Here is a 26,336-nt window from a genome sequence, read left to right as displayed (position 1 = left end):
CTACTTCCTTCCCATCAGTACATATTTATTTTAGTTAGAACTGATCTTTTGAAAAGACATTACTTTGGTTTACTACCTTGTAAAACTTATTTTCATTAAAAGTACTTTACAAAAATTGTTACCTTTTCTGATACATGGATACCGAAAGAGTTTTACTGTTCCATAATCATCAGCTGTAACAAGAACCTGACCAACAAAATTTGCATCAACAGAATTTATATCATTGCTCTCTGAATATTTAGGCCATATCCCGTTAACTTCAAGGCCTGAAACCGAAGTCCACGAAGCCCACTGGATGCCCTTTAACTCTTCTTTATTTATCACCTCTTTTCCACCTAAACAGAAAAAGATACCTACTTAATCATAAAAATTATTTTAAAAATTAATTACTTTTAGTAAATTCTGAATTTCAGAATTGGCTTATTTTACATGAAGAGCCTTAGTGAGGTTTTAACCAAGCTGAGAAAAGGTCTTCTTTCTCTTTATAAGAGAACACTGAAAGGAACAACAGTAAATAGCACATTTGTTAAAGATGATGGGAATACTGAAAACATTGTTAAACAGGAAGAAAGAACAACTAAAACTGTCTAAGTTTAATATTACTTGAATTGGAAGTAGATGACAATACAGCTAACTCCCAAGAAATACTGATGCAATATTGTAGCCTAAGGTATTCTAAAATTTATGCTACCTCCAGCCTATATAAGTTTTAGTTCAAGCACAGAAATTTTGTTAACACATGTTTAAAGTTTAGCATACTTTTTGAATACAGCTATTCTGTTATGAATCATAAAGTTAGCCAACAAAGTGAGTGATTTATGCTTTTATACTTGTTATTCTCAAATAGGGTTAAGCTTGATGAGAGTTGTTAGAGGAATAATCATTACAGTTCCTATGAACCTTCCACTAAGAATATGATATTAGGCAGCCCAACACACAATTCACTTCTTTTTTTTCTTGGATTATGTAACAGTAGTAAAATATCTCACCAGGCATCCTATAAAAAAGTCGTTTTCCACTACCATCATTGGTCTGCAAATATTTACTGTCTAAAGACCAGTCCATATGGGTTATAAAACTTGAGGATCCAACACATTCTCCAACCTTTTTATATCGTTGAATAACACCATAAATGTCAACAGAGCTGTCATTGGAGCCAATTGCAAGGAAATTTCCATCTGGTGAATATTTTAATTCATGAATAGCTTCCTTCCTATCTTTAATGTGAACAACTTCTGTCATATCTCTGTAACACAGAAAATAGATAATATTAAATGATTAATGCTACATTTAAAAAGTTTAATCTCTGTTGAAGCTAAACTCTTTTGTGGATATAGCTATGTACTATAATCATATGGAAGTAGCTTGCCATGCCTTCTGGGATATTTTTATAGCTTTTTGTTATTTCCTAAATTATACGCAGGATGCCTTAAGTATTAGTTTTCCTGAAGTAACAATGAAATTCAATCCACTTTTGTGAGCGTCCTTGCACTTCTAGTTGCCTTTGTATAATATGGAAAGTTGGATTAAAAAGTTGCACAAGATCCAGTAAAGCAGTTCTTATATTCCTTATTCTCCATATATACTCCCACTAAGTCTTCCACCCAAGTAGAGAAATATTATTACTCCTAAAAGCCTGCCATGAAATTCTAAGCAACTACACTTATTGCTTGTTGAGATGCCCTCCCCAGAAAAGTTTGACTGGTGACAGGTGAAGATCTTTTTATTTTTCCAGGCATTTAATAGTACTTTAATCATACACTAATGGTATATTAATTCATTTTGACTGAAGATATTAATTACTTGCCTTGCTCCTGCCTAGTTTGTATAGTCTTTGTTTTGTTTTGTATTTTATTTTATTTTATTTTATATCTTTTGTTAAACTGGATTTATTTTATATTTTTATTTTGTTGTATATCTTTTATTGAACTGGATTACTATTCAAGTATGTGTGCATAGCTTTGACTACTGGATAATTTAAAAATAAAATAAATGAATCAGATTACAGCATAAAAGTGATGATCTTTCACAAAAATAAGATTTTTTTTCTTACTAATCAAGGCAACAAAAAACAGCTTTCTGCAAAAAAAAAAAATACATTCTACATTCCATAATGGCACATATGGGCATTTTAAGGAATTGCATTAAAAACGAGTACAAATGGAAAAAAATGGATTTAGTATTTATGTCATACAACTAGCCAACAGGGGATAAAGAAAATTACTATTCATTGGGGAAAGCAAAGTTTATTTTATGTTAAAAGCTCCAAATGTATAACCTACCTAACACGAAGTACTGTAAAAGAACCATCTTTCATCCCAAGAGCAAGATGAATTCCATCTGTGCTAACAGCTGCACAACGAATGGGTTCTTCCATGTTACACCGTGCAATTAGTGCATGATCTATAAGGCTCCATATTCTATAAGAAATATATTTCATGCAAACAATATATTATTACCTATGCAGCAGAAAATAGAACTGATTTTCCCTTTATAAGCAGATATTTTTTTTCTTTGTCTTCTAAATCAGACTGACATTGAAAATTTATTCCCATCATCTCAAAATATATTTGAGTACTGAAGTGCAGAGGTCCCAACCTTTGCAGCTTGGCAGACCAGCTTAGGGGGCAGCAGCAGCGAAGTGGAAGGGGTGAGACGGGATGGTTTTGCATGTGCACTGCTTTCACAAATGTAGCTTTGTGTATGTGTGCGTGTGCACTAGCCCACCACTTCTGCAGCCTGGTTTCAAATGGGCTGCAGCCTAGACCGGGGGTTGGGGACCCCTGCTATAGCCCATAGTTCTCTGGCTGTATGGTTAAGTTATTATCTAATTGCTTTGTCTGATTGCAGATCAATTTCTACTCAGTTCATATTAGCTATACTATTATTACCACTCTAATAACATTAATGCTTGCAATTGTTTACTGTTATACTCTATATTATTTTCTGTTGTTGTGGGTTTTTTGCTTATTCTTACATACTTGTTATATATATTTTTGATAGCTTATGTATCTATGTTTTGTTTGTTCTGTTTTTTCCATTTTCTGTTATTATTTAAAAGCAATAAAAGTGATATTAAAAGGTATGTTATTATTACCACATATTGAAAATCTATCTGCCATGTCATGTAGCAATTAGATAATTATTCCACTTACTAGTCAGCCAGCTGCATAATACATTATACAATAATGCAAAACTAGGTACAATTCATATAAAGAATTAACCTAATAAGGAATGAATGTGGGTGAGACATTGGAAAGAAAAGGAAGAAATAGGGCACACATCTTTATTTGATTCAGTCTGTTAAACATATACAATATAGGAACCTTTACATAAATTTCACATAATTTTATGAGCATTCTGTTCCAAAGGATTTTATTGTGATAGTCACGTTGTGGCATCAAAAGCTGATTTTATAATGAAGCAATAATTTTACTGGGCAGTAATTTGTATAATAACTGTATAATGTATAATGATTTATATAATTAGTTTGTATTTTAGAATTCAAATAACACTTTATAGAATCTTGTATCTTTTTATAAGTCCACGGAGCTAACCTAACTGATCGATCATCACTTCCAGTTACGGCTAATGGTTTTGTAGGATGAACTGCCAGGGCCCAAAGCTCTCCTTCACAGTGTCCTTGCATAATAAGGAAAGGCTTATTGCGTTCATGTACCACAATTTCAAAAATTTCACTGTCCTGTGTTCCAACTAGGATGTGATCTCCTCGCCAGCAAACACTCCTAACTGACAGACCTAGGAAGAAGTAGAACAATTGTTCAAGCATAAGTTTCATACTCAATGTAATTACTATTAGACCCTCAAAATTGCTATTCCAGATAGCAGAAAACTAATTAAATTACACATAGTGATTAACCCCAAAGAGAGGTTTTATCTATAACAAATATAGCCTACACAAATGTATTACAACTGTGCATGTGTCTCAAAACTTGTTTTTCATCCAAGTAGTTTGCCTTTTATCAGTCTGCCATACACCTGGAGAAAAGATGTTGCTGCTTTAAAGAATGTACTCAGTAAAGTTAATGCAACTTTTTAAAGCATGGCACTTTTTTTCCAAATTCAACCAAAGCCTTTAATGAAGAGCCAAAAAGATTCCTGTGCTGGTGCATACACACACACACACACACACACACACACACACACACACAAACATTAGAGGTCAGTTAACTCCTACAAAGTTCAACAGAAATAATTCCTAAGAATACTACATATGTGTGTAACCTAAGAAGCCTTTTTTTAGCTAAACTCCTACATGTTTGGAGAATAAATTTGCTCATTTAACAATATGTCCAAAGTATCCCAGGTATTCCCATTTCCAAGGCTCTAATTTAGACTCTAAAATCTGTCTGCAAAATCTTCCAATAGTCAACAGAAGAAAACAGAGAAGAAATTAAATATACAACAAAATATAGCAGCATCAATAGGTACGAAGAAGGAAATCTAACTTGAGCTAAAGAATGTAGACTGGCAGCCAGTTTGGGTTACTAAATGGCTTACTCTGCAGGAGAAATTATTATTTTTTTACTTGTGAGATATGCTTAACACGATTGAGCAAAGTTACATTAATTTGTTTTTACCCCAAGTAGCTTTTTAAATTATAAAAGGATGCGTATTTGATATCTGTTTAAACCCAATTTCATTACAATTGTGTACATTATCACAGCCTTCTGACAAAAGGCTAAACTTAGTAGAAACATTTTGGCAGACTTCTAATGAGAATCCTATTGAGGATTTGCCTTAGGTAATTAGCTTAATTGTACCAAAGTCATAATCCATCAAACAGAATGTTCCCTTCATGATATTCTTCATATTCCAATTATCATACCTCCACAGTTTCTCAGTGATTAAAAACATTAGTAAGCATGTTTTGTTATAACTCTGTAACAGCAGTATTGCAGTATAATAATTTTAAAGAACATGAGAGGGGAGGATAAGAGGAGCAGATTGAAAATATAAGCAAAACTATAACTACATTGATTTAAACCCAAGTGGCAAAACCATTTCATGCATGAAATTTATCATAGTCTCATTACTACTCCAGATGCATTCCCAGCTTGGCAAAACAAAACTTAAATCTAAATTATATATGGGATCTCATTATTACATGTTCATACTCTATGCTGATTATAATAAGGGCTGGAAACCATTCTTCTATCACCAAGAGGGAGTCAAGCTATTCTCTAAAGCACCTGAAGGCAGGACAAGAAGCAATGGATGGAAACTAATCAAGGAGAGGAGCAACCTAGACCTCCAAAGTCCTTCCAACTCTGTTATTCTATTCTATTCTATTCTATTCTATTCTGTTCTGTTCTGTTCTGTTTTGTTCTACTCTACTCTACTCTACTCTACTCCACTCCACTCCACTCCACTCCACTCCACTCCATTCTAAACCAATAGAGTACAAAGAACAACCAGCAGAATTACTTATTGATAAAAAAGGGCAACTACTCTGCTGCACAACTCCAGCTCTGAAAGTTATTCATTTGGAACACAATCTACATTACCAGGCAGAAACATGTTTTTTGTTTGTTTTTTATATCATACTTTAGAAAAATTATCTCTTAGATAAACTGATTAAAATAATTCATTTTTTTTACCTTTATACCCCTGGTCGGTTTCCCTGAGATCAATTGCAGTAATGGGTTTAAAATTTAAATCCCAAAGACGAATGCAGCCATCCCTGCCACCAGAGGCAAAGCCTTCTTCACATGCATTCATGCTGAAAATTCCTGCCTAGCAGAGAAAAAAAAGAACATATTTAATTAGAGATTGCTTCTAAAACATAGAGTCACTTTCATATCAAAGAACATGATTATTCAAATAAGATAAAATGTTTTGTTTATAATGTTTCATAATAACTACACTAATAAGAGATATAGAAAATAACAATTATATGCATGTCTGTATTTCTAGAGAACCCTTACTTGAATGCAACTGCATTACATAATTGTAAAACATCATTTACAGCTTTCTATAATTGTTGAATAATCTGCTAACTGAAATAAAAATACACAAATCTGTCTTTCTAATAGTAATTTCTATTATCGTATCTGTTTCATTTAAATCAATATTAAGTCAATTATTTTAGTGTCATATATAGTAGCTCAAATATTTTTTTAATTTTTTTAATTACAATATCTAGACAGAGAAATTAATCACAGATCAAGTAATTACAACTACATGAGTTCTTTACATGTAGATAATAGATTTTTTTTGTACTAGCAACGTGGGTAATCCTAAATGAAAACTATTATAATCAAATTATCTCTCACACAGTATGTACAAATATTGATAGAAGACAGTCGTTTTCTGTACTATATCTAACACTACAACTTCAACAATACACTTCTTAAGAAGAGCTGTTTCTCTGGGCCAACTGCAAAATCCATTTAGAAGCAACCAAAAAAAAATGTCCTTATTGAGAACAGCATATCAGGGCTAATTTGATAATCAAGGAACTGTCCCAACATGTTCTATCTTATGCAAAAACTTATAAAATGCATGACAGCTCAGAAGCAGCAATGCTGAGGGAAAAACAAACTGCAGATAATATAACTGTATCACATCCACATGAAATTTAAGATGATTTCAAATCTAAACAATCTACATTTTAAGTAATGACAACCCACAAAGGAACATAAAAAGCATAATATAGCAGCAAACTATCTCAGAGTATGTACTAGAGCATATTAAATTATTAATTTAACCATTAATTAACTGATTGTTAGTTAAAAAGATGCACGTGATTGTTTGAAAGTTTATATCTTAATGAAAAGGTTTTGTTCTTATATCACATTTAACATTCCAGCTTTCAAAATTATAATACCTTAAATATGTTTGCATATACTCTCTGTTTCCTTTGACAAACATAAATAGGGTTATATTTTGAACTGTCAAAACAGATCAATTAAAAGTCCATTTTTATAATGGTCATAGCCCAGCATAAGGAAGATGGATACAGTCATTACAAAAGCATGAAGGGTACCTCAAGGATCAAAATAAAAAAATCTAAAACAAAATATGAAAAGCTATAAGAAATAAAAGATACTAATTAAAAACTAACAATATGTATAAAGAGCAAGAATCTAAAGGAAGGGGTAGGAACATTATATAGAAAAAAATAGTTTGTGGAAGATTACATCTATCAAGTTACAAAGCACTCTAATATGGCAAACTAGATGATCATTAAGTCTGGTTTATAACCTAGAACATCATCCAATGAATGTTGAGCACTGCTACACAGAACCTGTGCAATGTGGGGGCGTCTGTAAACATGACACTAGGATAACATCAAGTTGTTGCTCTCCCTTCTCTGCCACCTGCTTGGCTATCAAGCCCCTCTTCTTTCCAGAAAGGCTTGTAGTTGTGGCAAGAATCAGTAAGGAATCAATGCAGCATGGGTGGCAAAGCAGATATACTACTTCTTTAGCAAGGAGACATCATTTGGCTTGTCCAGTGAAATAAAAGGGGACAGCAGCTGTTTCTCCTGTAAGTCAGGTAATGAACTTCGTCTGTAGTCATATTTTCCCTTTCCATGGATCATATTTGTTTTTCTTTGTATTGTATGTTAGGTTTGCAGATAAATATTCATCAAGCTTTATTACAATTATGTATGCAAGAGAATTTACATAAGCAGTTAACAGAAACAAAAATGCTGTTATTTAATTCTAAATTATTAAAAAAATCCAAATCATAAAATGCTTCAAGTCTATTTATATATGGCCACCCCTTGCCAAGCAACTCTGATTAACAATTTAAAAACCAGTTTACTCTAGTGGTTAAGGCATGGGTCTCCAACCCCCAGTCCGTGATCCAGTACCGGGCCACAGCATGACAGCAACCTGTCTGCACAAACAAAGCCCCATCTGAGGGTTGCAGGCAGCACACAAAAACACGCATCCTCTAGTCTGCAGAAAAAAACTCTCTCCATGGAAGCAGTCCCTGGTGCCCAAAAGGTTGGGGGCCTCTGGGTTAAGGCTAGATCAGGAAACTTGGAGTTCTAGTCCTACCTTAGATATGAAAGCCAGCTGGCAGATTTTTGGGCCAGTTACTCTTTTTCAACCCAACTCACCTCACAGGGTTTTGTAATGGGGAAGATAGGAGGAAGGAGTATTAGGTATGTTTACTGCCATGAGTTAGTTATGAAAATAATAAAGGCAGGATAAAACATCTTTTTAAAGTGTTCAAAATACATATTCTACAAATCAGTGTTTGTCCTGCTTGTTTTTTTAAACTTATAAAAAAATAAAGATTGCCATATCAAAATTCTACTTACGGCATGTGCTCCTTGTATGGTCCGTATAAGGTTGATTCCTTTCCATACATAAATATCTCCATTAAGTGCACCAGAATATGTTATTTCATCTCTTGCACAGGCGAGGCACAAAATAGTTTGGAGATCACCAGTCTTACCAAATACACCACGCTTTGGTGTCAACGAATTTCCACACAGACTCCAGAACTGTAATATAAAAGTTATTTACTTTAGTAACATTATTCATGGAGTATTTTAAGCCAGTAAAACATAAACTTTTGAGATGGATGGCTGCCAAGGCAAAGCTCCAAATTTTGACTTTTTTCTTCCACTCTGTCACATATTTAAGTAAATAAAAGCTCACAACATGATGTCACTGCACTTCAATGTCATTTTTGTTCTATATAGACAGACAGGAAATACGGAAGTATGCTGACATTATCACATATATTACAGGAGAGAAATGAAATCAAGAAATATAGTTGTATTATTATAACTGTACATTTCTAGTAAAACAGCATTCACATTTTGTTTTCCTCCAGCCACATAAAAGGTTATACAGAACTTAATGTTATGCCTATTTCTCTGAAAGAGAATTCTGCTGAATTCACTATTTTTTATTCTTTTTTTTTTAACCAACAAGATAAAACAGAACAAAGCAACACATAACACACATACACACACAATATATACCTCCTTTTTTTTACAGCAATTACGTAACGGTAATCTAATATTTACATTTCCCCCTTATTCTTCTTTAAATATTTGTCCTTATAGCCCCATTATTTCTTATTTACATTTTTCTTCCTTCATGTGTACACATATTTTCACTTTTGACCTTTCCATATTTATTCTCCTCTATTATTTCTAGTCTCCAACCAGACATACACCTTGTTCCATACTATATAATACTCTGTGTCTTCCTTTTCTTTTATCTCTTTTGTTAATTTGTCCATCTCAGCACAGTCCAGGATTTTTCTTATTACTTCTTCCTCTGATGGTATATTCTCATTTTTCCAGCACTGTGCATATGCTATTCTTGCCGCCGTTATTATATGTAAAATTAAGTACCATATTTCTTTACTATATTTTCTATTTAAAATACCCAACAAAAAGATCTCTGGTTTCCAGTCTACAGGTTGGTCTATTATTTCTTGGATCCATTTTCTTATTGTAGACCAGTATTTTTTTGCAACTGGGCATGTCCACCATAGATGATAATATGTTCCATGTACTTTTTTACATTTCCAACATGTTGGCGAGTTATTCTGGAACATCTTGGCAAGCTTTGCAGGTGGAAGATGCCATCTATAAAACATTTTCAACTGGTTTTCCTTGAATGCCGCCGACATAGTCAATTTTATATTTATTTCCCATATTTTTTCCCATTTCTCCAATTCTATATTATATCCGATATTTTTTGCCCATCTAATCATTGTGTCTTTAACAACCTCGTCTTCCATTTTATATCTCAATAGGTATTTATATAAATTGCTAATTAATTTTATTTCTGTTCCATGTATAATTTTATCCAATTCTTGCGGCTCTTTTTGAATTTCATATAATTTTTTGTCCTCTGTATATTTAGATTGAATTTGTGTAAATGTCCACCAATCAATCTCTCTGCCAATGTCTTGTTCCAATTCTTGTTTTGTTTTCAAATTTCCCTGTTCATTTACTAATTCCTTGTATCTAATTATCTTATTTATATCCAATAGATTTGGGTATTTCAAAGCTTCTGTTGGGGATAACCACATTGGAATTCTTGTATAATGTTTTTGTTTTATTTTTTCCCAAGTCTGTAGCAATGCATTCCTAACTATGTGTCTTTGAAAATATCTGTGTATTTTATGTTTTTCGTCCCATAGGAATGCATGCCACCCTGCTTGCAAATCATATCCTTCTATTGTTAAGACTCTAGTATTTTTCAAATCCATCCAATCTTTTAGCCAAGTTAAGCTTGTTGCTTGGTAGTACATTTCCCACTCTGGTAACGCCAATCCCCCTTTATCTTTCGTGTCTTGCAAGAGTTTTAATTTAATCCTGGGTTTTTTCCTTTGCCATATAAATTTAGTGATCAATTTATTTAATTCTTGAAAGAATGTTTTCCCTAATTTTATTGGAATAACCTGGAACAGAAATAATATTTTTGGCAATACATTCATTTTGACCGTAGCGGTCCTCCCTAAAAATGAAATTTGCAAATTTTCCCAATTTTCTAAATCTTTTTTAATCTGGTGTAGTATTTTATCATAATTGTCCTCCTTAATCGAGGAGCATTTCGCTGTAAGCCAGATCCCTAAGTATTTTATTTTCTTGGTTATACTTATCTTTGTTTTATCTTCCAATTCCCTTTCTTGTGCCTTTGTAAGATTTTTTGTTATTAATTTGGATTTATTCCTATTAATCTTAAGTCCGGCTACCTCACCAAAAACTTCTATTTTTTGAATCAATTTAAAGCCGGTTTCTAATGGATCTTCCAAAATAAATACCAAGTCATCAGCAAAGGCCTGGACCTTATATTCTTCCTTTTTAATTTTTAAACCCTTTATTTCTTGGTCCTCTCTGATTTTTGTAAGAAGTATTTCTAATGTTTTATTCTTAAGTCTATATAGTAAATCCAGACTTACACATACTTCAGGATGAGCCACTTAAATCAATGGGATTAGAAGTTCTACTGGTATCAGTGAATCTACTGAAATCCAAACTGGTCTTGCAAGAAACATACCATATATATCTGTGAACAATACAGAACAAATCCTACTGACAGACAAAATATTTAGGCTTTAAGAACAATCAATGCAAAATTAATATTAAAAAGTGGTGTCTGACTCTAGGAGGCAGTACTCATCTTCATAACCAAGGGAGTCAGCGTTTTCTGAAGACCCTTCTGTGGTCATGTGGCCAGCATGACTATATGCCGAGGGCGTACAGAATGCTGTTACCTTCCCATTGAAGTGGTACCTATTTACTTACTTGCATTTACATGCTTTCAAACTGCTAGATTGGAAGAGTTGGGGCAAGAATGGGAGCTCACCCCATCACATGGTACTTGGGTCTCAAACCGTCAACTTTCTGGTCAAAAAGCCAGTGTCTTAACTACTAGGCCACCACGTCCTCTTCTATATTAATAAATTAATATAAATAACATTAATAGATCCTTTACATATTCTCTTATTCCGGAGCTGCTTTGTTCCTTAAGAGGCAAGGTTGAATAATTCTACATACTGTAGGCATGTCTTCTCTCAAAAACAAACAGGGGGCTTGGCAAACACAAGCCTATGTTCAGTTCATATTTGGGAATTTGCAGTTTTCCTAGACCATGACAAATAAAGGACTGGTGCTCTTCATGTAAGGTTTTTTTTTAAAGTGTTAACAACTAGCAACTGGATCACAAGTAAGCTCCAAGCCACTCTGAATTAATAAACACTCAAACAGAAAATAATATTTCATGAACTTCTGCTTGAGCTACATTTTTTACTTAACCTAGTTTACTAATATCCCAGTCCTTGACTGAGTCTCTTTTTAACTCTGAAGCTGCTTGATGTCTCATCTGCCTGAACTACATATATGAATATTGGCCTGATTTTTTTATTCAAATGTGAGTTACTAGCTTTTTCATTCAGAGTATTTGATTTATTTACAGTATTTGCATGCTGCTGCTTTGATTGACAGCTTGTTTGTTCAACAGCTTGCCATGCAATATGTGAACAGTTGACACCAGCTAGAAAATATCTGATTCATACAAAAATAGCCAAAGGACAGAGCAGAAATAATATAAGCATATATAAAAACCACAACTAATCAAAAAGCCGAATGGGTCACAGATATATGCCAGAACAACTGAAGAAAATGTTTTCCAATGGAAATGTTAAGCATCTCCAAACCACATTAGAAGCAAGGTTGAAATACTTCATTTTTTAAAAAAGGACATCAATATAATGGAAACTTGATGAATTGAAGATAATTAATTTAATTTGGTGCTTTCTGGACATACATTTTATCCAAGGACAGAAAACGATATAGTGTTGCTCTGTATATCAAAGAAAGCACAGATTCTTCTTCAACGCTACAAAATAAAAGCCCCAGGGGTTTCAAATTGGAGGCTGTCAATACGCATCCTGGTCTATTTTTTCCTGTCATCAAAATTCAATTCAGTTACAGGCTGCATGAAAGCCAATAAACTGATAATTCAGAGGTAATGTGGATTGGCATTTTATGGATTCAGAAACTGAGTAAATCTATGTGGATGGAATTGAATCTTTGAAGGATCAGATGTGTAGTCTTGATATATTCTTTGGTTTAGCTTGGTGACTTGAGTCTTAGGTGTATTGAGGATTTTCCCTACAATCCTTTCTTTTCTCCCTTCCTTGTCTCATGATCTTCGTCTGGAAAGGGAAAAGTTTAGTATAGATAATCCTCGACTTACAACCATTTGTTTAGTGACCCTTCGAAGTTACAATGACACTGATAAAAGTGACTTATGATAATTTTTCACACTTGCAACTATTGCATCATCCCCATGGTCATGTGATCAAAATTTGTTGTTAGGATTGAATGTATGCTATTGTTTTGCTTCATTTTGTTTGTTTTACTGTTTTGTATTTTATTTTCTATGACAAAACAATAAATGATATTTTTTAAAAAATTGGATGCTTGGCAACTGGTTAATATTCATGAGGGTTGCAGTGTCCTGGGGTCATGTCATTTGCGACTTTCTGACAAACAAAGTCAATGGGTAAGCTGGATTCATTTAACATCCATGTTATTAACATAATATCTGCAGTGGTTCACTTAACAACTGTGGCAAGAAAGATCATAACTGTTATGTCCCGAGCCTTGCAAACGGCTTGGGGCGTTTGCAGGCGGTCCCGGGCAGGTGCAAAGCTGCCCGGGACCAGACACGCTGTCGCCAGCGCCGTGCGCATGCGCGGGTGCTGGCGCGGGAAAAGTATCGCATTGACCCGGGAAATGTCTATATAAGAAGCTGGGAGGTTTTGGGAGCTGCTGAAGCCATCTACTTGTAAGCTGAACGCAGAATAAAGAAAACTGAGAACTACAACTGCTTCTCGTGTCTTACATTTCCGCGAAGGACTCAACACTGGCGACGAGGGTGGGATGCCTTACATCGCCTGGAAAGGAAGAAGTGTAAGCTTACCCAAGTGAGTCCTTAGCGGCGGAACGGTGTCGACTCGGCAGCTACTCGCCAATCCAGTGCGCATTCGGGGGTAGGCTGGCTGATAGACCCGTCTCCTGAAGATGGCAAAGGTTGGAAGGCTTTCGGAGTTCGACGTCTCACATCCAGAGCGGTGGGAGTCCTACGTAGCCAGGGTGGAGAACTACTTCAAGGCAAACCAAGTGAGGGAAGAGAGCTTGAAGGCTGCCACCCTGCTTTGTGTTTGCGGTCAAGACGCCTTCGAAATCGCAGAAAACCTTGCAGCACCTGTTCCAGTAGAGTCTGTCAGCTACGCAGATCTGAAGAAGCTACTGAAGGAGCACTTCCAGCCCAAGATGTCCATCATCGCATGGCGCCACACCTTCGAGCAGAGGGATCAACGATCCGGTGAGTCGGCCAAAGAATACATCGCCGCATTAAGGAAGGCCGCCAAGCACTGCGAGTTCAAGGACCTCGAAGAACGACTGAGGGACCGATTCGTGTGCGGGTTAAGGCATCGAGATCTACAACAGAGACTTTTCGCTAAAGAAGAATTGTCCTTCCAAGATGCCTTAAGAGAAGTCACCGCAGAAGAAGCAGCAGGCGGCGCCGTCAAGAACATGCGGCCGATCAGAAACAGTCCAGAGGTTGCATCCGTGCACCAGGAAGACGTCCAGGGGAACTCCGAGGAGGATCCGGACGAGGAAGTCGACCGTCTCCACCCCACGAAGGAAGGAAATCAGAAGGGAAGCTCTTCAGCTCCACTCAAGTGCATCGGCTGTGGAGGTCGCCACAGGAGAACCGACTGCAAGTTCCGCTCCGCTACCTGCCGGGCATGCGGCAAACAAGGACACATTGCAGCTGTGTGTCTGGGCCGACGAAAGGTACAACCTCAGGAAGAACTGCGCCTGAAAGGTACCAGGGTTCCCCAGCCAGAATAGGGTAGGGTTTTGCGCTTCGCGAAGAAGCATCCTTAGGACAGGCACACACAAGCCCATTAAGAAAAAGCTGTCACTCAAGGTGAAGCTACAAGGGGTTCCATTAACTATGGAACTAGACACAGGGTCTGCCCTTTCAATCATCTCCTTGCATACATTTAGGAAGATTTGTTCCGGTAGTGGAACTCAGGTCAAGCTAAGGCCTTCTGACATTGTGTTAACAGATTTTCAAAATTCAAGAGTGTGTGTTAAGGGGGAGGCCACCCTTAACGTGCAATACAAGAGTTTTGAAGGTCCACTAGACTTATTAGTAGTAGGGGGTGAACGAACGAGTCTCATAGGACTCGATTGGTTTGAGGCCCTGGGGATACACGTCACAGGACTCAACAGTTTACAAACACTCGACCTACAGGAAGTCTGCAAAGAATTTGCAGATGTTTTCAGCCCCCAGCTGGGCACATTCAAAGGACCCCCTGTGTCCTTAAAGCTAGACCCCACTGTCACTCCCATTAGAATTAAAGCAAGAAGGGTCCCTTTTACTTTAAAGAGTAAAATTGACACTGAGTTAGACAAACTGATCCAACAGGGAATTCGAGAACCTGTTGATTCCAGTCCTTGGGAGACCCCCATTGTCACGCCTCTAAAGGCAAATGGGGACATTCGCATTTGTGCTGACTACAAATGCACTCTGAATAAGGCATTGCAGCAACATACCTATCCTGTTCCTGTGGTCAGTCATATTCTGGCCTCCCTCAAGGGGGGGCGTGTTTTTGCAAAGCTTGACCTAGCTCAAGCATATCAACAGCTGCCTGTTGATGATGATGCTGCTACAGCTCAGACTATTGTGACCCACAGAGGGGCCTTCAAGGTAAAAAGGCTACAGTTTGGAGTGAATGTCGCTCCTGGGATTTTCCAAAGCGTAATGGAAAACACACTACGGGGTATACCGGGGGTTTGCCCCTACTTTGATGATGTCTTAATTGCAGGAGACTCCACACACATTCTAGCTGAAAGGCTCAGGGCTGTTCTGTTAAGATTCAGGAAATCAGGCCTCAAGCTCAAAAAAGACAAATGCAAGATTGGGGTGCCTTCTACTGAATTTCTGGGGTTCAAAATTGATGCTGCTGGGATTCACCCTGCTGAATCCAAACTAACTGCTATTTTAGAAGCACCTAGGCCAAAGTCCAAGGCCGAACTTCAGGCCTTCCTAGGCCTCCTGAATTTCTACAATTCTTTTCTTCCACATAAAGCTAGTGTAGCTGAGCCTCTTCACAGGCTACTAGACAAACAAGCAGTGTGGCAGTGGTCACAAACGCATGAGGCTTGTTTTAACAAAGTCAAGGCTTTGCTCACTTCTAACAGTGTACTTGCACATTTCAACGAGTCCTTCCTGTGTGCATCGCTTGTGATGCGTCCCCTTACGGGGTTGGAGCTGTCCTGAGCCACCTCAGGTCTGATGGAACTCAGGTTCCTGTTGCATATTACTCCAGAACATTGTCTTCTGCTGAGCGCAACTACGCTCAGATAGACAGGGAGGCTCTGGCTGTTGTTGCTGGAATTAAAAAATTCCATGATTTTCTATATGGCAGGCATTTCACGGTCTTCACTGACCATAAGCCTCTGCTGGGACTGTTTACCACACGTAAGCAGACTCCCCAAATCATTTCCCCTAGAATGCTTAGGTGGTCTATTTTTTTGTCTGCATATGATTTTTCTTTACTCCACAAGCCTGGGAAAGAAATGGTCCATGCTGATGGCCTCAGTAGATTGCCTCTGCCAGTAGTAGAAGCTGACCCTGCGCCAGCTGTCAACATTCTATCAATCCAAGCCTTGCCCGAGCTCCCTCTTAGTGCCAGGGATGTTACCGCTGAAACAGGTACAGATCACACACTTTCACGTGTCCGTTCCTGGGTTTTGTCTGGTTGGCCTGAGCACTGCCCTAGTCCTGAGTTTCAGAGTTTCTGGTCCAAAAGGAACGAGCTGTCCCTTTCTCAGGGTTGTCTGCTTTGGGGAAACAGAGTTGTCATTCCCACCTCAATGAGGACTAGGGTCTTAGAATCCCTCCACGAGGGTCATCCTGGCATTGTTCGTATGAAGGCTCTTGCGCGCAGCCACTTGTGGTGGCCTGGTTTAGATAAAGATATTGAGGCTAAGGTGCATGCATGCCACCTGTGCCAACGATCTCGCCCAGAGATGCCCCAAGCTCCCGTGCATAGATGGGAGGAAACACAGTCCCCATGGTCTAGGGTGCACATTGACTACGCTGGGCCCTTTCAGGGCCAGTTCTTCTTGGTCCTTGTTGACAACCATTCAAAATGGCTTGAGGTTGTACCTGTCTCATCCACCACCACTGCAAAGACTATTCAGGTACTGAGGGGGATTTTTGCTGCACACGGGCTTCCAGATGTCATTGTGTCTGACAACGGCCCTCAATTCACTTCCTCCGAATTCCAAGCTTTCTTACAGGCTAACATGATTCGTCATGCCACATCTGCACCCTTCCACCCGTCCACCAACGGTATGGCTGAATGTATGGTGCGCATCACAAAGGACGCCTTGAAAAGACTCACCTACGGGGACTGGCATCACAGGTTGGCTGACTTTCTCCTTTCTTATCGCACCACACCGTCCACTTCTACAGGGAGAAGCCCAGCTGAACTTCGTTGGGGGCGTCAACTTACTACTAAACTTGACCGGTTGCATCCGGACAGATTGCTTTCATCTACTTCACATCCTAGGGCACCTAGACAACTACTTGAGGGTGCCCCGGTCTGGACTCGCAATTACGGGCCTGGTCATACATGGGTCCCCGCTTCTATTTCCAGGGTCACAGGTCCTCTCTCCTACGAGGTAGCCCTGGCCAACGATTGTGTCCTGCGGCGGCACATCGACCAACTCCGCCCTAGGCGGGACCTTTCAGATGAGACTCCTGGGTCTTTTCCAGGGGGGGAGGGGGACCCTTTGGAGCAAAGGGAAGGGCACGAGTTGCTGCCCATCTCCACTGATGGAGCCACTGACGGCCCATTTCAAGCTTCCGCAAGTGCTCCGAAAAGGAATTCATGGAGCTTACCCACACAACAGGCACTCACGCCTACTCCAGCCAGGGAGTCACCCCGGGGGCATACTCACTGTCCACACACATCACACAGCACTCCAGTCACGGAGGATACCCAGGAGCATCCCAACAAATCACTCCCCGCAAGAGAGTTGGCACACAATCCCCAGAGTTGGCCTGACCTTACCCCTAATCCTACAGGGGGTCAAACTTACAGGGAGGTGGTCGAGGAACCAAGTCCCGACCGCAACACCTCTAGCCCAAATCAGGGAGTAACTGAGTTTTGGGAAGGTACAGAGACCCACATGAGCCCGGACACAGAACGGGGCTTAGGGATTGGACAGCCTCCTGACAGGTCTTGGACGGACCTAGGAGGGTCTATAGAGATGCCCAGCAGTGGCTATCACTTCAAGGGGCCCGAGGGCCTATGGCTAGGCAGGTCAACCAGGTCACAAAGTGACAGAAGCCCTGGCCTGACGAGCCCGGTGGGCGAGCAAGCAGGCCAGGCATCGGGGCAAAGTCCTTGGAAGGCACCAAGGCATGATAAGGGGAAAAGGCTCTTGTCACCCCTCAGTCAGGGAACACCTGTCAGAAACCCAGAGCTGAGAAGGTCACAGAGAGCAAGGAAGTCTCCTAAATACTTAGAGGATTACATAACACTGCTGGCTAAACAAAAGCCAGGTAACGATAGGAGCACTGAGAAGCAGAACACTGCATAAAATAATGATTATATGTTGGTAGTAGTTTTAGCCCGGGGGAAAGGGGTGTTATGTCCCGAGCCTTGCAAACGGCTCGGGGCGTTTGCAGGCGGTCCCGGGCAGGTGCAAAGCTGCCCGGGACCAGACAGGCTGTCGCCAGCGCCGTGCGCATGCGCGGGTGCTGGCGCGGGAAAAGTATCGCATTGACCCGGGAAATGTCTATATAAGAAGCTGGGAGGTTTTGGGAGCTGCTGAAGCCATCTACTTGTAAGCTGAATGCAGAATAAAGAAAACTGAGAACTACAACTGCTTCTCGTGTCTTACATTTCCGCGAAGGACTCAACAATAACTATGAAGCAAAACTCACTTAACAACTATCTCATTTAGCAACAGAAATTTTGGTCTCAATTGTGGTTGTAAATGGAGGACTAACTGCACCAGCTGCTGGCTGGCTGGCTGTTAGCATTTCTGTATGTCCTCAGGTTTTAGCAGCCAATGCATCTGAATGACATGCTTCCATTTTTTCCATATTACCAGTTACCTGCACCAAACCAACTCTGTCCTGCTTAATATAAGAATATTTTGCAACGTAAATATTGCCAAGAAAAGTAGAGATATGCACAAGCAAAGATTAGACAACTCTCTCTCTCTCAGGAATGTTTTAACTTCTGCATTGCGACAGTGGCCTTAAGAGCCAATTTCAATCTTATGATTCTTCAATTGGGTGCTGCCGTCTGTAATATACAGATACAATTTGTTTTATAAATAACTTGAGATACTGTTTGCATCTGAGGAAGGCAGGCATCAATTTACAGCCACAGAAGATCAGTCATTCTGAGAAACAGGAAGGAGTCTAGGGAAGTAAGTATTTAGAAATAACACTCCCTTCCATTGTAATCTGGGGTTTGCATTCAAAGTCAAACTGACAAATAATACATTTTGCAAGAGAAGAAAGGGTTAACTCAGAAATTAATTCTGCGAAATTATGCAGGCCATGCTGAAAGGTTAATGGAGGATGGAATCCTGAGACTTAATGGAAGAGTTTTGACTCAGGTTGTCCATCTGCAGTACTATGCATTCCCAATAAAACTTAACCAGCACCTGGATCAACTTTGTTGAGGTATGATACCTAAGAGCAAGTAAATGATTGAATGGGAATTAAAGCAGAAAGCAAGGATGCTTAGACTTGAGAATTTATTAACAGAATATTTTTTACAAAATAAAAATAAATAAAACCTAAAAGTATTGCCTATAATTAATTCATTTTATAAAATGAATAGGCTTTGATAGAATTCTAACACAGAAATAGTATTTTATATTATATAAATGAGAGAGCAATAGTAATTAAACTAATTGTATATAATTAAACAAAATTATATGTTTACTATCCAATATTTAAATAATAAAATCAGATAGAAAACATGTATTTAGCCTTCTCAGTGTTGTGAGACACACCAAATTGTCCTGTTTTTTTATTCTACTTTCAGAAACTCATTACAGCTAAAAATGTTAAGAAATTTATTTAAAAATTGCTCATTCCTACAATAAAGTTTATCACAGACAAAGTGTTCTATAAAAGTTTGTTAGCAGAAATTTTTTATTGGAAGATTGACTCTGCAATTTTAGGCAGGAACAGTGAACCCATTGAAGCTAGTTAATATGCATTTAATGGGAACAGAACAGCAGATTAAACTGTAAGTACTTGTCTTAATAAAGAGGGTTGAATCTGGCCTTTAAAATATTATATAGATGCATTATGAAATGCGCTTTGGACTAAGCAAAGGTTGAGTGCGCCATTCACTTCTATGATCTGAAGAGATTAAAATTATTTTTTTTTTTAAAAAACTGATATTAAGTAAGATTTTAAATTTAAAAAATCAGGCCTATTTAAAAATTGAGATACAAATTCCTATTTAAATTATTTTAATAAATTCTGTAATATGTTCTAAAATAAGTTAAGGTAAGACATAAAATACTACTTTTATATAATAGTGTCAATAATAATTAGATTAATAAGGACAGCAGTCTAGAGCTTCCAGTGAAGGCTGCTGAAAAACTACTGGTTGCACCTTTTCCTATAGAAAGGAAAATTAATAGATATAAAATAAGTAGAAAAATAGTCTGTATAAGTATTGTCTGACAGCCAGCTGCTTGTCCTTTTTTTAATGATCTTCGTGGAAATGGAGTAGCAGATCTCTAAGAAGGAGAAAATTTTAATTAATATTTTCTCTGTAAGCTGTTTAAGATCTGATATGACAAATTCTTCCATTTCTTCTCATACAAGGAGATTTTCCAAACAATGCAGTGGTCTGTTTCAGGAACAGAAAGGATCACAGCTTATTTTTGGTATATAAGAATAGCTAAGACTGCATTCTTATTAACTCTAGCCTGCAACATTAACCACACATTATACTTGGTATCTTGATCCCCACCATTAGCAAGAACCAAAGAGAGTTAATGGTTGGAAATAACTAGCTAAGTGAAAAATATTTGTGGCTGACTACAATTCAAACCTAGTCAATGATCCTTTCTAACTTCAATTATAGTTTTAGTGCTCAGTTTTCAAGACAAAGTATATAACTGAACTGTTGATTTTCTGTTTCTAGATAATTTGCTCACCTAACATGCCATGTTTGAAGACACAGTCTGAAAATAATTTTTGCCCATATCTGAAATATTCCAATATCTATAAACATAGCCCTTACATTTCTAGTAAAGTGAAGCATTTGAAAAAAAATTTCAGGCCACCAGATAAAAATTCATTGCTTCTTCTTCTTGATGAAATTCCTACCTTTGCAACATTTTATTAGCTTTCATAGTACAAAGATAGATGACTCACAAATGATACCTGGAAAATATTTATGCAATACACATAGTCCTCCACTTACAATTGTAATGGAACCCAGAAATGCCACTGATAAGTCATGATGGCTGTAAGTCGAGGCACCCACATGACTAGACCCAATTTTTTTAAGCCAATAGACTATAAACAAGTATATAGCAGCAATTTAAAATAAAGCTCAAGTTAATAAATTACTATTATTTTATATATTATATATTGTGATACTCTTGAATCAAGCATTCACCTTACTCTGAATGGAGTATAATATATTTACAGTTTGGAAATATTTCTAGATACAGATTTGATAATAGCAATAATAGATTTTATTAACTCTTTCTGTCTGGTAACTGAATCCTTTCCTAAAGAATTCAAACCTTGTCTGAAAGTTCAAGCACTTATAATTTCCTTGTTAGATATTCTTTCTTTTCTTAGAAGAACTATTCTTTGGTTCCCTCTCTCCAGATGGCATGCTGAATAGCAAGCGATCTCTTTTCTCTTGTCACACAGTTGATTATACAGGATAATTCTGGTTTTTTTTTTTCAAGCTGCGGTATCCAAAATTTGAAATGGCTTCATAGGGAGTATTAATATTAGCAATAGTAATAGCACTTAGACTTATATACTGTCCCATAGAGCTTTACAGCACTCTCTGGAAGATTTATAGAGTCGGCATGGTGCGCCCTCATTTCACCGACATCGGAAGGATGGAAGGCTGAATTAACCTTGAGCCCCATCAGGATTGAACTCCAGGTTGTGGCCAGAGTTTGCTTGCAGTACTGCATTCTAACCACTGAACCACTTGGGCTCCTTAGAAACAATCATTGCCTGATTTTGGATGGACAGCAAACATGACTTCATTCAGAAAAGCTTTGATTCTGTTGTGATTTCTGCTCTATCGAGCACTGTGTTGAAATATATTGAACAGCATTTTCTATATAATCTTATAGTTACGTATTTATTCATTCAATCAGTAATCACTATAATCTTGTAGCACTCCAGCTCGTTAACCAAAAATGTTCATAACACAAAACATCCAGAATAAATATTAATAGTGTACTAATAAATTAATAATGATCATTCAATGAAAACCAAAGACCAACAATACAAAAAACCCTGATGACAGCTGCTCAGTGCCCAAAAGCTCTTTGGAACAGCTCCATCTTCAGCATTTCCTGAAATGAATACACATAGAGAACCTTTCTGATCTTGGCTGGAAGGCTGTTCCAAACCGCAGGAATTTCCACAAAAAAGCATTACCTCTGTGTCCCTCTCACTTCTAGAAATGCAAAACTACCAACAGCTTCTTCTAGGACAATCCAATTAGTTAGGTTGATTCCAACTTGTGGCCGTTGTGTAACTCAATTAAAGAACAGTTGCAAATAACTTAGCTTTTATAATTAATTTTATTTTGTTTTGACAGGAGAGGAACTGCTTATGCTGACTAATAAGATTTTGGTTTAAATAATTTTGTGCCAAATACTGTAGCCAAGGAGATGGAGTATCCAGTGACAGGGAAAGGACATTTCCACAATAGAGCCAACTGGAATTAAACTTATTACTGCATCACTGCATGATTAAAAACCATCCAGACTTACCTTGAGGTAAGATTGGTGGTGTATAAATTTTATAAATGAATGAAAAAATAAATGGTGGTTTATAAATTGTATAAATAAATAGCAATAGCATTTAGATTTATATACTGCTTCATAGTACTTTACAGCCCTCTCTAAGTGGTTTGCAGAGTCAGCATGTTGCCCCCAACAATTTGGGTCCTTATTTTACTGACCTCGGAAGGATGGATGGCTGAGTCAACCATGAGTCGGTGAAGATCGAACTGCTGGCAGTTGACAGAATTACCCTGCAATACTGCATTCTAACCACTGCACCACCATGGCTCTAAATAAAACCATCTTCAGTTCATCCCTGAAGTATCCTATCTTGTTTGTATAAAAATGGTTTATTTTATTTATTTTTTAGTATCACATTTGGAAACCACTCCACTCCTAGAAGACTAAGGACTTACAGAACACCTCAAAGACTAAGCAATTAAAAATAAAGTACATTCACAAGGGTAGAAAAGATCTGTTGCGATAAAATAGAAGCAGAACTGAAATATATGTTTTCTTACCTTAATATGTTTTACACCACAGCTAACAAGTTTGTTTGGTTGGTACAAATCCCAAGAAATGTCAAATATCTGAACAGGGGACAGAGAAAAAATGTTGGTCTTGAAAATAACATTAATTATAGAGAAAAGCAAACATATTTACAGAAATATATCCACATCCCCTAATCTGATAATTAGATAAGGTTTTCCTGGACATATTTTGTCCAATAGGTTTTCTTAAACTTCTTAAATATTTGTAGATTTATAATACTAGCAGATAAGCTTGTTAACTTAAATGAAAGCCAATCAAAGCTCTTTGCAAGAAATATAATACATAAAAATAATACTAACTATATTTAATTCATCATAATTTCTTCTTAAACAAATATGTGTAAAAGCCTTATATAGAATCAGAAGTATAAACTATGCATTGTCACTTATTTGTGGTGCTCTAGAAATAGTTGCCCGACATAGAAAAAGGTTCTTACAATATACACAGAAATTAAATAAAATTATACCTACTCTATCAGTGTGACCAGGAGCCATAGATAACATTTTTCCTTTTCTCCAATCCCAGACACAGACTGTATTTTTTGAATCCAAACCAACTGAAAGCAGACGCTAACAATTCCCAAAATATTAAAGGAGAATAAAAGAAAATATTAATATTCAAATGATAATACATTCTGAATGATTCAATTAGGGTGAGAATATTAAGAATACAGTATTTGAAAAAGAAAATAATGTATCACAGAGTTCTGTAGAGACAGGGTGAAATCCAAAAAACTACATGGAGAAGCTTCAGTAATGTTATATTGCTTCAGTCCCCTTCAGAAATCATTTGTCATGTTTTTTAATGGGGAGATTGATGAATAATATTCAGCACCTTATAAAGAAGGAGAAAGGAAGTTGTATTATAAGGTTCAACGCAGTTATAAGGAAAAACTTACTAATAATGGTTAGTGATAAATCAGATTCTCTCTTCTGCAGCTTTGGAAAACATCATTTTACAAAGTTTTCAACTAGATGTATGCTTTGGATTTGACTAAATACTAGTTGATTTAAATAGATGCAGGAGGTACCATTCAGGAGGTACCCAACTCATTCTTCTGAAATCCAATCTGATTTGAATCTTATAAAATAGGTAGATAGATAGATAGATAGATAGATAGATAGATAGATAGATAGATAGATAGATAGATAGATAGATAGATAGATAGATAGATAGATAGATAGATTTCCAGGAAGAAAATTAATCTGCAAAATTTGACATATTTTGCCTTAAAACTCTATCACATATAAAAAATACCAGGTTGAGAAAACTGCAGTTTTGTAGTTGAGCCTTCAGTTTGAATGTTTTAAACCGCAAATCTGCTACCACAAAGTTCAATGAAAGGGATACTGATGTAGGATTTTTCTAGAATTCAGTGCCCTTTATTTCTTCTTTGGAAATAAAAATATTAAAAGAGTTGTGTTAGATTATTTTGGGGGAAATAAAGGGTTGCAATATAGTATGCCAACTTGGAAAATGCTGAATCTTCAACTTTTGCTTCTCTGTTGTACATTCATTTTCATTATATATTCTATTAAATTGTATGACTTTGCTACCAATTTAGCATGTCATGGGAGACTCTTAAATATTTTTATTAATTATACTTCCCAATAAATTTAATTATGAAATAAAATTATTTGGAGATATAATTAACTATAATTACATATCTATGATGTATGTAATTTAATGCAAATTACCATCTTCAAAATAAACAAACAACTATGAAAGAAGGAAGAAGTGAATCATCCACATTCTACTCACAAAATTGAAGACTTTATATTTCTACTGGACTGACACTATTACTGTCTTTCTGAACTTTCAGATATGTATTCACAAAGGGCATCTTTGTATGTCATTTTCATAAATGCTGCTGACAAAATAGGCAAAACAGAAACAAATGCTCTTTACTGGAAGCAAAGTCACGGGGTGGGGGAGATTAAAAAGGCACGACAATTTTTTTTAAAAGAGTGGGAATTTGATAATGCGGTCACAACCACCACCTTGCCTTTTGGACTCCCCAGCTTGTAATCAACCCTCAGAAGTTAAGTAATATTTTAGATTCTTGCATATTTCTCCTTTCAGCCTATTAATAATTAACTGTGCCAAACTGGATCCTACAAGGAAAGATAATCTATATAAACAGTTGTATAATTTCATCACAGAATAAAAATGCTAACTTTTTATATTAAATAGCAAAATCAGTCTGTAAAGATACCTAGAACATAAACCACTGCTTCTATAGGTTTAAAATTTGTCAGACTTCATTCCCTAATTTTATTCATGTTGGTATCATTCAATTTGTGTTAGACTAAAAAAAGGTGGAAGATTTTGAATGATTGCTACTAGTGATCAATGATAGATATACTTTCAAAATAAGCTTCTCTTCTGGGTTTACAATCATATTAGGGACCTCTGATTCAGTCTAAAACCAGTTAGGATATATTCTAATCAGACCAGTGACTAATGCATTATTCAATTTAAAATATTCACGGTACTTTAAACACAATTCAAATATGTGACTATGAGGGGTGTTCAATCAAATAGTGGGTGCTGTTGGGATATCTTTTTAATTGGTTATTAAGAATATTTCTAGGCCACCTTACGATGCCTCTTAAAACAGAGTAGACCCTTGTTTGCTGTCATACCCACCATTTTGACATTATTGACCCTGGTTAAAAGGCATGAAACAAAGTTTACATAAGACAAGAAAAAAAAGGCAAAATGCATTCTAAAAAGACGCTCTACTGGGAAATCTAAAGACAGTAAAAAGCTTGAAGAAGAAAATTGTGAGTGGGTAATCAGTCAGGAAGATAGATAAAAATAGAAATTGCTTTGTCACAGAATAGAAATTTTAATACATAATAAGTGTCCCTTTAGAAATTTTATTTTTTCAAATAGCTTCAAATACAGGTAGTCCTCAACTTAGGACCACAATTGAGACCAAAATGTATGCTGTTAAGTGAGAAATTTGTTAAGTGAGTTTTACCCCATTTTATGATTTTTCTTGCCACATTTGTTAAGTGAATCACTTCAGTTGTTAAATTAGTAAAATGGTTAAGTGAACCTGGCTTCCCCATTGATTTTGCTTATTAGAAGATTGCTAAAGATGATCACATGACACTAGGAAACTGTAACCATCATAAATATGAACCACTTGTCAAACAATTGAATGTAAATCACATGACCATGGGATGTGGCAATGGTCATAAGC

At 36.9% G+C, this 26,336-nt stretch overlaps 1 protein-coding gene across 21 annotated transcripts in view; it reads right to left on the bottom strand.

The window, feature by feature from the left end:
- EML5 (EMAP like 5) overlaps positions 1-26,336 on the bottom strand; it is a 184,033-nt gene that overhangs the window by 72,631 nt on the left and 85,066 nt on the right. For 18 of the 21 annotated variants that reach the window (XR_005555519.1, XR_005555518.1, XR_005555511.1 and 15 more), the window contains 8 exons: positions 23,596-23,694; positions 23,095-23,163; positions 8,300-8,485; positions 5,622-5,757; positions 3,558-3,759; positions 2,283-2,420; positions 990-1,246; positions 123-335 (listed from right to left, as the gene is read on the bottom strand). Coding sequence is in view for 9 of the 21 variants with exons in the window: in XM_039333438.1 (XP_039189372.1) it covers positions 123-335; positions 990-1,246; positions 2,283-2,420; positions 3,558-3,759; positions 5,622-5,757; positions 8,300-8,485; positions 23,095-23,163; positions 23,596-23,694 (1,300 nt within the window). In the remaining 12 variants the exon portion in view is untranslated. Of the gene's footprint in view, positions 1-122; positions 336-989; positions 1,247-2,282; positions 2,421-3,557; positions 3,760-5,621; positions 5,758-8,299; positions 8,486-23,094; positions 23,164-23,595; positions 23,695-24,886; positions 26,117-26,336 lie in introns of those variants that run through there. The other 3 variants (XR_005555520.1, XR_005555521.1, XR_005555522.1) reach the window with 3 other exon arrangements.

Source organism: Crotalus tigris, unplaced genomic scaffold (genome assembly GCF_016545835.1).
Source record: "Crotalus tigris isolate CLP2741 ecotype Arizona unplaced genomic scaffold, ASM1654583v1 scf7180000024506.1728113, whole genome shotgun sequence".
Taxonomy (NCBI): domain Eukaryota; kingdom Metazoa; phylum Chordata; class Lepidosauria; order Squamata; family Viperidae; genus Crotalus; species Crotalus tigris.
Note: the sequence above shows the minus strand (reverse complement) of the source record. Positions and strands in the feature narration are given on the sequence as shown.